Source organism: Lagenorhynchus albirostris, chromosome 5 (assembly GCF_949774975.1).
Source record: "Lagenorhynchus albirostris chromosome 5, mLagAlb1.1, whole genome shotgun sequence".
NCBI lineage: Eukaryota > Metazoa > Chordata > Mammalia > Artiodactyla > Delphinidae > Lagenorhynchus > Lagenorhynchus albirostris.
In genome coordinates, this window is record NC_083099.1 from 62,561,044 (window position 1) to 62,579,507 (window position 18,464).

The 18,464-nt window shown below is 41.0% G+C and overlaps 1 protein-coding gene across 9 annotated transcripts in view; it reads right to left on the minus strand.

The window, feature by feature from the left end:
* ABCC5 (ATP binding cassette subfamily C member 5) overlaps positions 1–18,464 on the minus strand; it is an 87,882-nt gene that overhangs the window by 52,529 nt on the left and 16,889 nt on the right. For 5 of the 9 annotated variants that reach the window (XM_060150124.1, XM_060150127.1, XM_060150128.1 and 2 more), the window contains exons 3-8: positions 7,786–7,943; positions 7,446–7,601; positions 6,643–6,790; positions 1,600–1,833; positions 1,276–1,449; positions 524–671 (exon numbers count right to left, since the gene is read on the minus strand). In XM_060150124.1, the coding sequence (XP_060006107.1) occupies positions 524–671; positions 1,276–1,449; positions 1,600–1,833; positions 6,643–6,790; positions 7,446–7,601; positions 7,786–7,943 (1,018 nt within the window). Of the gene's footprint in view, positions 1–523; positions 672–1,275; positions 1,450–1,599; positions 1,834–2,272; positions 2,390–2,598; positions 4,249–6,642; positions 6,791–6,958; positions 7,220–7,445; positions 7,602–7,785; positions 7,944–18,464 lie in introns of those variants that run through there. The other 4 variants (XM_060150129.1, XM_060150133.1, XM_060150130.1 and 1 more) reach the window with 4 other exon arrangements.

Genomic DNA, 18,464 nt, shown 5'->3' on the forward strand with positions numbered 1-18,464 from the left:
TTGAAAAGAAACCAAATTAAAAAACCCCTGTGAGTGAGTGGCAGAGCGAGGCCCAGAGTCCAACTGTCCTGACCTCCAGCCTAGCCCTTCTCCCAGCACTACCCCCAGGGTCTCACACCCACCTACCCGTAGTGCGCATGCACGCACAGAGTGGTGGGGGCAGAAGTGGAGCTCTCAGCCGCCACTTGATACTATTTTCTGTGACGTCCTCATGGCCAGACCAGAAAATTACAGGCTGGATGAGTATAGATAGGGGGCTTTGAAACTGAATGAATTACTCATAACCAGCTGAGTTACCTTGGGAAAAATCACAACTTTCTCAGGTCTCAATTTCCTCATTTGTGAGATGAGGTTATGGGTGCCAGTCTCTAAGATCCCTATCAACGTAAAGCTCATAGGCTAGTATTAAGGACATAAGGTATTATGATCCTATGACATTAGGATTCCCAGGAGCTAATGTGCTCAGGAAGCACAGAAGCCAACATCCTTCTACCATTTACACATATGAAGTCTTTAAACTCACTTTGTACACTCTGAGAGAATGCTTTGACCCAGGCATACATTTTAATAAATTTAATGTAGGTAAGGACTTCGTTCATCTTCTGGACACGGTCATCTGTGATGGTCACACATTTTCTCCTGAAATATGCAGTGATCCGTGATACAAACATCTGAAAGGAAAAGCGATGGCATGCCAAATCACAGCTTATTCAGAGTTAGAACCGTCTAGTCTCTCTGGGAGATAAATCCGCTTAAGGTTATTATAAATAAAGTGAGCATCCCGTGGTTATACTGCTTTTTAATTAAAGTGGTCTATTAAATGATAATCAAAGAGTATTTGACTCTTACCCTTTGGAAGAAAGTTAAGACAAGTAAATATTTGTCCTCAGAGTAATCACAGATATCTATGCTACCAAAGGGAAGCGGGAGAGCCATAGTAGTTAGCATCACCTTGAGGTGGCGTGACTCAAGCTCTCCTGCGTTACCTGGGGAAAGCAGGGTTCACCTGATGACCTCCTTCACTCACACTCCCTCTTTTTAAATCTCACTTAGGAGCTACTGCCTTTATTCAAGTGACGTCCTCTGAAGTCAAAATGCTGCCTGTATGGATTGAACACTGTCTAGCTCTTTCCAGACATTTCCAAACCAGGTACCTGCTTAAAGGAAATTTCCAATCAAGGATGTGATACCTCGGTGGTACCTACTATATATAGCCCAGTGGAAGTAACTCATCTGAAGAGAAGCTGACAAAATACGGTAAGGAAGCTTACTCACCATTGCAGGATAAAAGAGGATAAAAACAGCTGATCCCAGGAAGCCTGTTGGTCCCAGAATAATTACATTATAAATCATGCCCAAGATGGCAATAACAGGTCCTCCAGCCAACAGGCTGCCAACGGCAGCTGCCTCGAACATCCTCTGTCCGTCGTTGGAGCACAGGTTGATGAGCTACGAGACACAAAGAGCAGTGTGTGGACACTGCGAGGACGCAGGCACTGCCTCAGGAGGAAGAGGAAGGACAGAACGGGGACCCAAGGGAAGGAAGAAGCTCAGGTTGGGAGCTTTCTCTCTGCCCTGAAGCCAACACCCCTCGCTCACCTCACCCACGGACTTCTCCTTAATGTTCTTCAGCTTAAGGATCTTCTTAAACGCCATGGTCAGGATGGCCCCCCGCAAGCGGACCCCAGTTCGGTAATTCAATGCCCACGTCAGTGCAAGCGACCAAGAACGCACGATTTCTGTCAGGAGGAGGCCCAGGACTAACAGCAAGCTGTACTGGAGGTTAGACTCTGTGTCCTGGGTGTACTCCAGGAGGTGTTTCACCACGAAGGCCTACAGGGAGAAACACACACCACCGTCAGCTTCTCCACGGCACTCACACGCCACGCCACAGTTTTATGTTAAGTTAGAAAGAGGAGGCAGCTCCACTGTACAGTGATAAGTGCCTAAGCAGAGAAAGACCTTCTCGGAGGACCAACTATCGCTGACGGCCCACCTGCAGCTATTTACGCAGAGCAATTTGCAGGAGGTAGATCTAATTTGAAACTTTCTTCCTTCAGGACACCACCAAAACCCATACTCTTTCTAATGTAACATAAACCTGTCCATGAGCTGAAATTCATTCTCAACACACGGTCATTAAAAAGTATATATTTGACCTTATTTCCAGTATCTCCACACAATGATACATTTCTTTACATGAAATTAAGACCCTTTTTTTTTTTTTTGGATCGTTTCAAACGTGCTTATTTGATAAAAAGGAACAGTGTACCTACAGTTGGACTGGGGAAGAGTGAGAAGTGCATTTGCAAAACATTCCTGAAAATAAACATCGGCAGTTTAATAGTACAGAAGAGAGCAAACAAAGCTGACTATTCAAAATCCAGAGACCCTCCCAAGGGCCCTCCCACACTCCCCGCTCCCTCCCAAAAACAAAAACTTGTTACCTCAGGTAGCACATGTCTAACACCACCTGCAGGGAGGGAAGGCAGCAGCCCCCAAGAACCACCGAGTGCCACCTCCAGCTCTGAGGTCCTGCAACGCCGGAGCACACACTCACACGAGGCACATTCAGCAACAGGATTAAATACCAGGAAGTGGGAGGTAATGTACTTTTATTGAATATGAAAAAAATAAAAAGTACCATCTTCAAAGAGCATCTCACAGACACTGTACAACAGGAGAAGCATTGCGGTAACATACATGGGAACATACAGAGTCGAGTTATACAGGGCTAGCCAGCCAACAGGTCTGGCCTCGACTGTTGTTTTAACTACACACAGTGGAAATTACAGCATAGAACCAATATCTGTTTCCAGAGTCCGGAGTAGTGCATCAAGCTGACAGCACTTAATCGGTTAGGGCTCCTGAAGTTGCAGTTAGCCTGCAATAGAGGAGGTTCTCCAGGAATAAAGACCTTGCTGCTAAGGAAAGAGAATTAAAAAAACAAAACTGAAAACTCCCCAAAGAGTTGACTCTGCTTAAAATCACTGGTGCTATTGGTTCACTAGGCTGTGAGGAGTGACCTCTGCTCAGGAGGGAATACAAAAATCTAGGCCTCAAGGAAAAATGGGTGGCATCCTTCAGAGTCTTTTCGAGTCCTTGCAGCTAAAGTTGATCTTGCCAAAAATGAAACAAAACAAACCACAACAAAAGAAAGCCAAATCAATCCCCCTCCCCGAAGGAAGAAAATAAAATTAAGGAGAAACCCATTCACCCATCTACACCGATCCTTATAGCAAAGGGTACTATAGCTGGAGACCAGCGCTTGAATGACAGATAAAAATGGAGGCCAGAAGCAATTTTCCTGAAGCAGCTAACGCTGAATTCCAGAACCCAGACTCTCTCTGGGTAAATCGGTATTTCTTGCTTTTCCTGAGAGGAAATTAATATCAGATGTCGACTAGATCCTAAGAGATTCCCACCAATCAGATTTATGTCAAGTCTCAGTAAATAACCTGATCAAATAAATAGGAGATTTCAGATTCCAAGAACTATTGTATCCCACCTCTCCCCTCCCTCAGATTTTTAGGTTTTATATCCAGTGCTTGGGTCACCACTGCATACAGCTGGGTTGTTGGTTTACTAGCAAGAAGATTGGCTTCTTTTCCAGTATGCAATCCAAAATGTGGAACTGAGTCACTGAGTGGCAGGGTCAAAACCCCATTTTCCTCACGTGAAGCAACTCAGTAAGATGGCGGTGCAGTAAAGCATTTTCTCACACACCTCGGCACTGACGGAGCAGTCTCCAAAGGAAGGCGTGAAAGGACAGCAGGTTGTAGTTTGGGGTTCCTTCCTTCCCATACCTTTATTGTGCCATTTTTCAGCACCAGGTAATAGCATTAGTACCTCCCAGAGAGGAGGAGCAGAGGGAAGGTGAAAGACAAAATGAATGCTTACACTATGCAAAACTTTCAAAGGGGAGGGAAAAGAGGAAACAGCAGATTAAAGAATTTCCAACACATAGGGGTTTTTTAAAAAACAATTACATTTCAAACCATTTTGTATGGAACAAAGAAAAAAAAAGGTTTTCATGAAAAATCTAACCAAAATTTCGTTTTAAAAGGTTACAAATTAATCATTTAAATTTAAACAAACTGGGAGAAAACTTGAGACTGTCAGCATAGTTGTCTGGCTGTGGAAAGCATTCCCAGTGAATAAACATTACCTTACCTGAACTCTTGGCGAGAGATTCTGCCCAGCTTGACTCTCTCATTCTGACCGCAGAATACAGCCATCCTGAAAATTCTAAAGAACAGCTTCTGTCACTGGTTCCACTACAGAGACACTCCCCCCAAATCCAGATCCTGACAGCATCAAGCAAGCTGCAGCTGGAGAGAGGTTGGAAGGGTGGGAAACTTACCTCTCTAGAGGCTTTTCACTGTCCTTTCCCCAAAAGGCCCGTGAGCAGAGTTAGCATTCACCAAGAGATAGCACTGCAGGAGGGAGCCGTCTCTTGCAGATCTACAGGGCGGATGCTAATTCTTTACACACAAATCATAGGTCAGGCCTGGTCTTTTAAAACTGTTTTAATCCAAGAAGGCCACAAATCACCTCTGCAAGTTTAGCAATTTGGTCACTCATCGTAGGTCAGGACCATACCCTTAGGGATTCTGGCTCTCCATTAACACTATGGTGACCCTTGGACACCGTGTGCAGAGCAGTGGTCCACTGGCATCACTGAAACCTTAGATCGTCTTGATCATTAATGTCCAGCCCCAGCTGGCCAGCAGTTAAAAAACAAAACAAAACACAGTCACTTGATTGTGTTTTATTTGCTCTGCATATGGCTACCAAGGTTCAGTGAGACCTGAGGGGAGAGTAAAAAAAATATATGGTATCTGGGGAGTCAGATCTTACGTAGATTTCTGTAAGAACAGACTAAGCCAGTTTGAAAGCCTCGCCGTATTAGAAAATGTGCAAAAATCTAAAATGGATGTTCTTCCAGAGGATTTAAATCCACAGATGGAAGGTATGCTCATTGCTAATACTAATCTCAAACCCGATCCTTCAAATTTCCAATTAAAAAGAAATTTGTCAGAATTAGAGCTCCAAAAAAGAAGTTTTCATTGCTTACAATTTGAAATCTTTTTTTATTAATTAGAGACACTGTGGATGGGACCATTGCTTTCTTGATTGTTCTAGGGGAAAATCTCCCAAAGTAACACAGGCCTTAAGGTGCTCTTCCTCAAGAGGGTGGAGCAAAGGAAAAGCGTGCTGCTGTCTTCCTATTAAAGGAAGGCTCTCAGCTTTCCCTGGCATCTAGAAGAGTTTACTAGAGATTAGTATTCCAGTGCGCTGTGCCTTAAAAGAGAGATAAAGGAATATGCAGATGCTCAAGTGAGTGACTGTAAGGCCCCCCAAGCTGAACAAGCATAAGAAACTTTTTTTCCCAAGTAAAAAATTAAAGTCCCAACAATCTATGGAATTTTTTTTGGGGGGGAGGTGGGAGGAGCCAACTAAATTCTTGCGTTGGCCGAATGGAATCAAGGAAGCCTGTATACCGTGCTACCCAGCTGCAAGAATTCGTCCAAAGATCAGAGCAGCCACCAGCCCTGTAGTGAAACAATGACAGAAGCTCTTCTTGGGGGAAGCTGGTCCTATGAAAACGTTTGCCATTTTGGTCAGTGACATGATATTCAGTTACATGGTCCCTCTTACTTAAAACTTATACAAAAGTATGTTAGTTGGTCAATGAATAAGAAACCCAATACCAGAAAAGTAGTGTTCTCTGCTCCAGAAAAGAGATCAAAACTTTTAAAAGGCATCAGACATTAAAAACAAAAACAAACAAACAAAAAATCATAACAGAAAAACTGCAAATTAGTTTTACCTAATCACCATGCACCTTAGGCCCATACTTACCAAAACCATGACCCTCCAGCTTACCCACACACGGAAAACGCACAGAATAAGGAGTACTACGGCTCCAATGCCTCAAGGCAAATATGTAGAGAATAGATTTAATCAAAGTCTCAAGTGTAAGGCAGCTCAGCAGGTGTAAGAAACAGGTGTCCAGAAAACAGCGTGACCGTCACTCTTCTCCCCTACTCTGCTTCAGCAACACTAGGAAAACCAGGGCTGCAACCCCAACACCCGCCACACGGTTTACACTATAAACCAGAACTTGAAATGGAGTTCAGGTTAGCCTCTAAGAACCTCAACAGTCCTCCAGCTTCTTGAGGGCTCATGTGCCACAGAACCGTCAAACATGTGACAACTCTGCCCCCAGACCTTCAGTGTGTCACCAGCACCAACACAACAGCCTATGCCACACAACACTGTTCTCAGCTGCTCACGGAACTGTGAGACACCTTTCCCGAACCGGGACTGTCGTTTCGTGTCGATACGCCGCAAAGCAGCGCGGCCCTGGGCAGAGCTGGAGTCATTCAGCTTCACCCCCACCCCAGGGAAGCAAGCCAGGTCCGCTTCTCCTCTGGCAACACAGCCCCCTCCTCCTTCCAGTTCTCACAAACCACCATTCACCCCAACATCAACTGCGCCCTTGCAACAGACCTGGAGGCATCTCTAAGGCTGCTAACTAGCCCAAAGGTGAGGGCAACCCCTGCAACAGAACAAGAAGGTTACAGCTGGCCATGGCTGGGGCCCTGGAGACTGTTAGGAAGGATGGTTAGGACTTACTGGTCCACTGAAGCCAGCCAGCTGCGTGATCATCAGGCACACGATGGAGAGGATGAGCCTGGTGCGGCAGAAGGTCCACACAACCCTCCGGAGGGAAGCATCGTCTGGCCCAACTTCATGCAGCTCTTCTTGCCACAGTCTCTCTAGTCTTAACAAGGGCACATGTCCTCCGTCACACATCTCCCCAGGGAATACGCACACCCCCCCCCCCCCAGCCTCCCTCCTGCCGCCATTCACACCAGTCTCTCCTTTCAAGTTATGTACAGTCTTCACCTTCTGGGGAAGAAAGACCTTTCCTGGGTAACTACATATTTACCCTGTATAGGGAGCCTCTCGGGATTCAGAAAATGATGAGAACGAAAGTCTTTCCTTCCACCCAGAAAAATTATCCCTGAATAGAATCTGCCTGTGGATAAGAACTTCCTTCCTCAAGGGTCCCCAACCCTTTCTGAAGGATCCTGTGGTAAAATGTAGAGTCGTAACTAGATTTTAATCATGACAATCGGCTACCACAAAAATGTATTCTGTCACAAGGCAGCAACATAATCTCCCTGCAGACTCAGGAAGAGAAGCGGGGCTGAGAGAGAGAGAGAAAGCCCGTGGTTAAAACAGGATTAAAGATGATATAGGAGTTAAGCAGAAGAGCAAAGGGAAAGTCACCCCCAGGCTACCCTCCCTCCATAGGATAGCTCAGATCCTAAAAGGACACAGAGCTCTGGACCTGACACTGCCGGACCCACACTCCTAGCTCAGGCCCTACACAACCAGTACGTGGGAGATGAGGGTGGATCAGAGACGCCTACCTTCTACAGTTCACCTCGGAAGACTCGTGCTTGGACAAAGACCACACGTCCTCCATTAAGAGCTCCCCCTTCTTGTGGGCTATGCGAGCCAGAGGAGAAAGCCAAGAAAAAGTCATACAGGAGAAGAGCCCAGCATTGTCCACTGGGTGCTGGTGTCTGAGGACAGAAAACCCAAAGCACAAAATTGTCAACACACGTGGAGAGGCTAGCCAACACTTACTATACAATGTTTAGTATACAGAACTCCTGGCTAAACCCAGGTTTTCCCCAAATAGTCTAATCTTAGCCCGAATTTCTTTGGTGCTTCACAGACAAGCCACTAACCAGCAGAACCTCTTACTTGGAAGTGGTCCGGATGGGCTTCAGAGCACTTAAGCTATGATGGTACTTTCCCTTGGGATGTTCCTCATCCAGGATTCTGAGCTGAGAATGCATGGAGGCATCCAGGGAAAGGCCCTCAGCTCGGGCTGCTGCTTCCAAGGCATCTTGGCAATCCAGCTGTTTCAACAGATAGGGAGGGAAGGCAAAAGCACAATTAAGGAACAGTAGAAAAACAGAGAGCACCAAATCTGCCTGACATTAACAGCTCAAACTGCAAACCAGATTCATCTTACCCAAGAAATCCCAAGGGTCAGTAGGTTAAACACTAACTTGTATGATATGAACTTGCTAAGGAACATTAAACCACTTAAAATTTCTTAACTAACAGACTTCATTTTTTGAGTACTTTCAGAAAAAATTGAGCAGAAAGTACAGAGAGTTCCCATATACCTCCTCACCTCCCCCCTCTCCTCCCCCTGTTTCCTCCATAATTAACATCTTGCATGAGTGTGCTACATTTGTCACAACTGACAGCCCAATACTGATATATTATCACTAACTAAAGTCCACAGTTTACATCATTATTCACTCATTGGGTGAAAAATTTATATTTTTATCACTAAAATGTTTTATCTTTCATTTCCCAATATAGACTGAGAGTCCATTACTACACTACTAACTGCAAATTCTATTGCCCATTTTCTATGGCAAAAACTTCACAATCCCCCCTCACTCCCGCCTTATCAGCCCTGTCATGCAGAAAAAGCCGGGATGAACACATGCCTCCTCTCTCTCTCTTAACAGCAACAGGGAGAGCAGAAGCGGGGCTCTCACCCTGGCTGCCCCGCTAAAGAGCTCCTACCCAGACTTCTGCAGCATGAAGCAGAGAGTCTCATGGGTGGAAATACAAAGTTATACATATTTTACTATAAAGTTTACAAGTACCAATTAATCATATTAACAAAAATGCGTATAATTCAAAGTCTGACTGTGGCAGAAGAGGGTGGACCAAAAATCTGGACACGTCTACGCCCGTTTACTCTAAAAGTAACCCAAAGTCACTTAATTTTTTTAAAAAGTTTATTGAAGTATAGTTGATTTACAATGTTGTGTTAATTTCTGCTGTACAGCAAAGTGATTCAGTTATACATATATATATATTCTTTTTCATATTCTTTTCCATTATGGTTTATCCCAGGATATTGAATATAGTTCCCTGTGCTATACAGTAGGGTCTTGTTGTTTATCAACCAAAGTTACTTTTGCAGTTACTGTTGCAGAAACATAAGCATTCTTTTCCTCAAGTAAGGATGATAAGGACCTTATGCTTTTCTCACATTCTCACAAATATTTCCAGCAATTATTGTGAACTAGCAAGAAAGAATAGATCCCCAGATCAAGAAAAAGTTAAGTGGTACAGCACCTAACACACTGTGCCTCACACGAAGTGGAGTCTCTATTTTGACACACCACCTCTTTTACACACAAAACAGAGGCAACTCAAATATTAAGGATTTGTGCCTGGGGGTCACCTGCATGCCTATGTGGCACTCTCCTCAAATACAATAGCTTTAGTTCACAGCACACTTATGAATCTTCAGATAAGTCACTGCTTAGTATCAGGCAAGTACACAGCAACTGGGAAGCATTTTTTCCCTTTTGTCAAAGGCAAGGCAAACTTCAAAACAAAGTCTACCTTCAAGAGAATAACAACAAAACGTGACAAAGGAGTCAACACCAAGAAAAGAATGAATTCATATAAAGTCCTTAGTTATTAGGTGAACACTTATTTATGGCACCTAAAAATGAACTTAAGTCTACTGAGATTCAAGTACACAACAAAGGTTGTTTTGTTTTGTTTCGTTTACTTAATATTTATTTAACCTTTAAGCTGCCCATAACCACAAGGGGAAAAAAAGAAAACCATTGGATTGAGAAAGCAGAAAGACACACTAAAAATACAAACATACTCTCTATAAGGGAGTAGAAACTGAGAATACGTACAGAGTAGGTACAGAAGGTGACAAGGACCAGCCTTATTTGGATGTTCTAAGCTTCAAAAGAAGACAAAAATTAAAATAATACCATTTCAAGTACACACTGGATAGCTGCCCTAAATGAACTATATGCTGGGTCACAAGGCAAACCGTAACACATTTCAAAAGACTGATATCACAGTGTATGTACTCTGACCACGAGGGAATTCAATTAAAAGTCAGTAACAAAGATAACATGAAAATCTCCAAATATCTAAAAATTGCAACACACTTCTAAATAATACGAGTTAAAGAAGACATCAAGTCGAAATTAGTATATATATTCTGAGCTAAATAATAAGAAATTGTAACACATCAAAATCTGTGGGATGCAGCTAAAGTGGAGCACAGAGAGAAATTGTGAAGGCTTTCAAAGCATATATTAGAAAAGAACAAAAAGTGAAACATCAGTGCTCTAAGGTAGGGGTTGGCAAAATTTTCTGTAAAGGTCCAGCTAGTAAATATTTTAGGCTTTGTGGGCCAAGAGACAAAATAGAGGATATTATGTAGGTACTTATGTTACAAAAGAAAATAAATTTCTACCAAATGTTTATTGCCAAAATTCAAAATATAGTAATACTAATTGAGTACAATTTTTTTGGTGGTACAGGTCTACTAATGAGAAGAATGAAATTCTTTTATGAGGGAATAACATTTCACTTAACTGGGGTTTAAAATAGTTTTCCCTTGGTTACATTTCTTTATACTAACGATGAAATATCAGAAAGGGAATGCAAACAAATAGTCCCTTTTAAAATCACATCAAAAAAATAAAATACTTAGGAATAAACCTCACCAAGGAGGTGAAAGACTTATATACTGAGAACTATAAAACATTAACAAAGGAAATTGAAGATGATTCAAAGAAATGGAAAGATATCCCATGCTCTTGGATTGGAAGAATTAATATTGTTAAAATGGCCATACTACCCAAAGCAATCTACAGATTTAATGTGATCCCTATCAAATTATCCATGACATTTTTCACACAACTAGAACAAATAATCCTAAAATTTGTATGTAACCATAAAAGACCTAGAATTGCCAAAGCAATCCTGAGGAAAAAGAACAATGGAGGAGGCATAACCCTTCCAGACTTCAGACAATACTACAAAGCTACAGTAATCAAAACAGTGTGGGGCTTCCCTGGTGGCACAGTGGTTGGGAGTCCGCCTGTCGATGCAGGGGACACAGGTTCGTGCCCCGGTCTGGGAAGATCCCACATGCTGCGGAGCGGCTGGGCCTGTGAGCCATGGCCGCTGAGCCTGCGCATCCGGAGCCTGTGCTCTGCAACGGGAGAGGGCACAACAGTGAGAGGCCCGTGTACCGCAAAAAAAAAAAATAAAACACAGTGTGGTATTGGCACAAAGCCAGACATACACATCAGTGGAACAAAACAGAGAGCCCAGAAATAAACCCATACACCTATGGTCAATTAATCTTTGACAAAGGAGGCAAATATATACAATGGGGAAAAGACAGTCTCTTCAGCAAGTAGTGTTGGGAAAGTTGGACAGCCACATGTAAATCAATGAAAGTAGAACACACCCTCACACCATACACAAAAATAAACTCAAAATGGCTTAAAGACTTAAATGTAAGACAAGACACCATAAAACCCCTAGAAGGGAACATAGGCAAAACATTTTCTGACATAAATCATACAAATGTTTTCTTAAGTCAGTCACCCAAGGCAATAGAAATGATAGCAAAAATAAACAAATGGGATCTAATCAAACTTATAAGCTTTTGCACAACAAAGGAAACTATAAACAAAATGAAAAGACAACCTATGGACTGGGAGAAAATATTTGCAAATGATGCGACTGACAAGGGCTTAATTTCCAAAATATACAAACAGCTCATACAATTCAATAACAAAAAAACAAACAATCCAACTGAAAAATGGGCAGAAGATCTAAATAGACAATTCTCCAAAGAAGACATACAGGTGGCCAATTGGCACATGAAAAGATGCTCATCATCACTAATTATTAGAGAAATGCAAATCAAAACTATTGTACAATGAGTTATCATCTCACACTTGTAAAAATGGCCATCATTAAAAAGTTTAAAAATATTAAATGCTAGAGAGAGTGTGGAGAAAAGGGAACCTCTTATACTATTGGTGGGAATGTAAATTGGTGCAGCCACAATGGAAAACAGTATGGAGGTTCCTCAAAACACTAAAAATAGAGTTGACATATGATCCAGCAATCCCACTCCTGGGCATACACCCACACAAAACTATAATTCAAAAAGATACATGCATCCCAGTGTTCACAGCAGCACTATTTACAATAGCCAAGACATGAAAGCAACCTAAATGTCAATCGACAGATGAATGGATAAAGAAGATGTGGTATATATACACAATGGAATATTATTCAGTCATTAAAAAGAATGAAACAATGCCATTTGCAGCAACATGGATGGACCTGGAGATTATCATACTAAGTGAAGTAAGTCAGAAAGAAAAAGACAAATACCATATGATATCACTTATATGTAGAATCTAAAATATGACAAATTAACGTATTTACGAAACAGAAACAGTCTCACAGACATAGAAAACAGACTTGCGGTTGCCAAGGGGGGAGAGGGGAGGAATGGATTGGGAGTTTGGGGTTAGCAGATGCAAACTATTATATACAGGATGGATAAACAACAAGGTCCTATTGTATAGCACAGGGAACTACATTCAATATCCTGTGATAAACCATAATGAAAAGAATACAAAAAAGAATATATATGTAAAACTGAGTCACTTTGCTGTACAGCAGAAATTAACACACATTGTAAATCAACTACACTTCAATAAAATTTTAAAAAATAGTTTTCCCTTTTCATCAAAATTGATTGTAAATTCATCCTTAATGCTGATTTGTAACAAGATATTATAATTTCATCTTTGAAAACCTCTTTTCACACAGATAGGTACAGCCAAATACTGAATCAATCCATGAGTATATGATTTTAGTTGAGCGTACTAATCTCTTGGTAGGCATCATAGGATTCTATTAGATTTCCCTCTTGACATTTGCCTTTATCATATCATTACATTGCAGATTTGTCACTTCCAATTCAAAGTTAGGTGGAAGTCACTGAATGGCAAAATTTAGTGGACTATTTTTGTGTGTGTGGCAAAATACGTGCAATATAAAAATTGACATTTTTACCATTTTTAAGTGTATTTACCATTTTTAAGTGTACCATTCAGGGGCATTACTTATATTCACAATGTTACGCAACAATCGCCACTATCTCTTTTTTTTCAATAAATTTATTTATTTATTTATGGCTGCGTTGGGTCTTGGTTGCTGTGCATGGGCTTTCTCTAGTTGCAGCGAGAGGGGGCTACTCTTCGTTGCGGTGCTCGGGGATATTCTTCGTTGCAGTGCACGGGCTTCTCATTGCGGTGGCTTCTCTTGTGGAGCACGGGCTCTAGGCGCACGGGCTTCAGTAATTGTGGTATGCGGGTTCAGTAGTTGTGGTTCGCGGGCTCTAGAGAGCAGCCTCAGTAGTCGTGGCACACGGGCTTAGTTGCTCCACGGCATGTGGGATCTTCCCGGACCAGGGATGGAACCCGTGTCCCCTGCATTGGCAGGCAGATTCTTAACCACTGTGCCACCAAGGAAATCCCTCATTACTACCTATTTCTAAAATGAATGGATCTTTTCAATTAATCTACCACAAAGGAGGCAAGAATATACAATGGAGAAAAGACAGTCTCTTCAATAAATGGTGTTGGGAAAACTAGGCAGCTACACGTAAAAGAATAAAATGAGAACATTTACAAAAATAAACTAAAACATGGATTAAAGATCTAAATGTAAGACAAGAAACCATAAAACTCCTAAAAGAAAACATAGGCAGAACACTCTTTGACATAAATCGTAGCAATATTTTCTTGGATCTGTCTCCAAAGGCAAAGGAAACAAAAGCACAAATAAACAAATGGGACCTAATTAAACCTAAAAGCTTTCTCACAGCAAAGGAGACAATCTACTGAATGGGAGAAAATATTTGCAAATGATATGACCAATAGGAGGTTAATATCCAAAATATATAAACTGCTCATACAACTCAGTATCAAAAAAACAAACAACCCAATTAAAAAGTAGGCAGAAGACCTGAATAGACATTTTTCCAAAGAAGACATACAGATGGACAATAGGCAATAGCTCAACATTGCTAATCATCAGAGAAGTGTAAATGAAAACCACAATGAGTTATCACCTCACACCTGTAAGAACGGCTATCATCAAAAAGACCACAAATAACATTAGTTGGCAAGGATGTGGAGAAAAGGGAACCCTGTACACTGTTGATGATAATGTAAATTGGTGCAGCCACTGTGGAAAACAGTTAAGAAGGTTCCTCAAAAAACTAAAAATAGAATTACCATATGATCCAGCAATCCCACTCCTGGGTATATATTTGAAGAAAACAAAAACACTAATTCAAAAAGATACATGTACCCCAATGTTCATAGCACCATTATTTACAATTGCCAAGATCTGAAAGCAACTTAAGTGTTCATCGACAGATGAATGGATAAAGACATGGTGTGTATATACATATATATGTATACACACACATACATATACATACAATGGAATACTACTCAGCCATAAAAAGGAATGAAATTTTGCCATTTATAACAACATGGATGGACCTGGAGGGTATTATGCTTAGTGAAGTTTGTCAGAGAAAGACAAATAGTATGTTATCATTTACATGTAGAATCTAAAAATTAAAACAAACTAGTGAATATAACAGAAAGAAAGAGACTCCGGCTTCCCTGGTGGCGCAGTGGTTGAGAGTCCGCCTGCCGATGTGGGGGACACGGGTTCGTGCCCCGGTCCAGGAAGATCCCACATGCCGCGCAGCGGCTGGGCCCGTGGGCCATGGCCGCTGAGCCTGCGCGTCCGGAGCCTGTGCTCCGCAACGGGAGAGGCCGCGACGGTGCGAGGCCCGCGTACGGCAAAAAAAAAAAAAAGAAAAGAAAGAGACTCAGAACAAACTAGTGGTTATCAGTGGGGAGAGGGGAAGGGGGAAAGGCAAGATACAGGAAGGGGATTAAGTGATACAAACTACTATGTAAAAAATAAATAAGCTACAAGGATAGATTGCACAGCACAGGGAATATAGTCAATATTTTATAATAACTACAAATGGAGTATAATCTATAAAAATTTTGAATCCCTATGTTGTATGCCTGAAACTATTATAACATTGTAGGGACTTCCCTGGTGGTGCAGTGGATAAGACTCTGCACTTCCAATGTAGGAGGCCCGGGTTTGATCCCTGGTCAGGGAACTAGATCCCACATGCATGCCGCAACTAAGAGTTTGCATGCCACAACTAAGGAGACCACGTGCCTCAGCTAAGGAGCTGGAGAGCTGCAACTAAGGAGCTTGTGAGCCACAACTAAGGAGCCCGCCTGCCACAACTAAGAGCTGGTACAACCAAATAAATAAATAGATTAAAAAAAAAACTAATATAACATTGTAAATCAACTATATCTCAATTTTTTTTTTTTTTTTTTTTTTTTTTTGCTTTACGCGGGCCTCTCACTGTTGTGGCCTCTCCCGTTGTGGAGCACAGGCTCCGGATGTGCAGGCTCAGCGGCCATGGCTCACGGGCCCAGCCGCTCCACGGCATTTGGGATCCTCCCAGCCCGGGGCACGAACCCTCATCCCCTGCATCGGCAGGCGGACTCTCAGCCACTGTGCCACCAGGGAAGCCCCAGACCTCAATTTTTAAAAATTTAAAAATTAAATAAAATAAAATGAATGGATCTTGAAATATGGAAATTTCCTTTGTACTTCACTGAGGTTCTGAAACACACTGCTGGAACTGTAATTTAAGCTCAGAAAATATATAAACTACAAATCTTTAAGGGAATGGGGACCCCACTTCTTATTTCAAGTTTTGATAGCGTGAGAACTATATAAAGTGACTTGACATTACTTATGATTCAAACATTAGTTGTCACTGAAATTACTTTGTCACAGTCTCATTTCAGATTCCTACCAGCAATCTATGAGAGATCCAGTTTCTCCACATACTCGTCACTGCCTGGTATTGTCGTTATTTTTTATATTAGCCACCTGAACAGGTGTGGTTTAGTGTTTCATCATGATTTTAATTTCACTACCCTAATGGTTAATGATGTTTAACATCTTTTCCTATTCTTATTTGCCACTCATACATCCTTTTGGGTGAAGTGTCTGTTTAAGTCTTTTGCCCATTTTCTAAATGGATTGTTATTCTTAGTGTTGCATTTAGAGAGTTCTTTATCTATTATGGATTCAAGTCCTTTGTCAGATGATTTGAAAGTATTTTCTCTCTTAATAGGGTCATTTCACGGAGCAAAAGTTTTATATTTTGATCAAGTTTAATTTGTTGATTTTTTTCTTTTAAGGATTGGGCATTTAGTGTCATGTCTAAGAACTCTTAGCTCTAACCCCAGGTCATGAATATTTTCTACGTTTTTTTCTAAAAGTTTTATAGTTTTAAATTTTGTTCTGTGATCCATCCTGATTAATTTTTTGATTAATTTTTATATAAGGTATAAAATTTAGGCAAAGGCTCATTTTTTTGACTATAGCTGTCCAATGTTCCAACACCATTTGTTGAAGATTCATCTCTCCATTAAGTTGCTTTTGCACCTATGTAAAAATGAGTTGGCCATACTTGTATGGGTCGATTTCAGGACTCTATTCCATTGACCTATTTGTCTATCCCTTCACTGATACCATTAACTTGATTACTGTAGCTATTTAGTAAGTCTTAAAATAGCATAGTGTGATATCTCCAACTTTATTCATCCTTTACAAAACTGGTTTAGCCATTCTAGTTCTTTTACCTTTCCAGGAGAACCAAGTTCAAGATTGAGGAGAGTTTTATAAACATCTTTTGACGTTACGGCACCAGAGAAGGAAAACTTGGTATGCCATCCATTAGTATTCTCACATAAGAATGACATAGTAGCATTAAGAGAAAACTAAAATCTTCACATCTTCATTTATTCTTTCAACAAATAACTTACTAAGCACCTATGTACAAGACTGTCCCAGATGCTGGGAATAAAAAATATTCTAATTTCTATCTTTGTAGTACACTAATTTCATTTTATTCATCTCTAAAATGCCTAGTTACAATTTTCATCAAAACCTACGAATAGAAAAGTGAATGGTTGACAACAAACAAAATCGTCTTATTGCATGAGTTTTGTTCCTTTGACTATATACATGATGTCATGTTCCACAACCCCCTGGTAGTAAGTTACTTCCCTTATTGGAGAATGCCAAATTCAAAGGCTCTCTAAAAAGACTCAGATGAGAGCAGGCAGGCAAGGGTTCATTCCCAAAGGCATATCATGAGTACTATACAAGCATTATCAAATGCCTGTAACATATCAGAGACTGAGGACTCTTGCAATGTTTTTGATTTTAGAACAAGGCACTCAGTATAATTTTATTCTGACAAAGAAAAACTCCCATAGAAGTGGTTGAAAAAGTGGTTGAACTAATTCTCAAATTTTCATAGAATAATAAAACATGGAGTAAGAATGAACACAGTAAAGGTATGGAGAAGTCTATATCGTTGATCTAAGACAATCAAAAGTTGCCATTCTAAGCAACCCACTTTCCAAGTCTCATCGTATTTTTGCTATTCTTTCCTAAACTGCTTCCCAAACTGTCAATCTTGCTGTCATAGCTTACTCACTGCCCATATAAGGACAGTGAAATATCTGATGGAGATAAGATTCATGCAGGATGCTCTGTTTTGAAACAGTCCTGCTCCATATTTGCACCTAGCTCCTTCAGTGACACGACTCTCAAAACAGTAAGCAACAGGTGTTTAGCTCTTGAATGATAAAATAACACAATCAAGAAAATCAAGAGAAAATCCCCTTACTCCAATAAGACTATGTTCTCTACGGTCTTAAAGTATTCATACTCCTTAGGCAGAATTTTCCCATAGTTGGAGGCCACTGTGAAGTATAATGGTTTTGCACATGGATTTCAGAAGACAGACACGGGCTCACAGGCTGATTCTGCCACCAACTTTCTGCATGTTACCTAGCCACTTTAAGCTTCAATTTCCTCATTTTTACAATGGTACATGCACCTACCACAAAGTGTTGAGAGGAATTAATGGGATAATGAAAAGTGCTTAGCAAAGTATTGGGTATATAACAAACATTTAATATATAAACTATACACCAATTTATCCATCTGATAAATCATACAGCCTATCTTAACTATTCCTCTTTCCTTTAGCTTTCCCTGACTCTTTCAAGATTAGGGAATTTATTTCCCTCCTCCTATGTCTTCCCTGCACTGTGTCACTGCAATAGGATGCTTCTACTAAGAACTCCTGGAGGGCAGGCTGACTAACTCTTGTTTGCACCCCTTGCCCCTGGCACAGTACAGAGCCTGGCACCTATTATTCAAATGGCAACCAGAACATCTCCATGTTGCCCCACAATCTGCATTATTATCATGTAAAACTGCATGACATACCACTAAGAAATCTTCTTAATCGATCCACTTCTGTTTAATTTCTCTGCTCTTTTGCTTATTATTAATTGTATAATAAACAATTACAGTTTATTTTTCTCTTTCTGGATTACTTAGGATAAATTCCA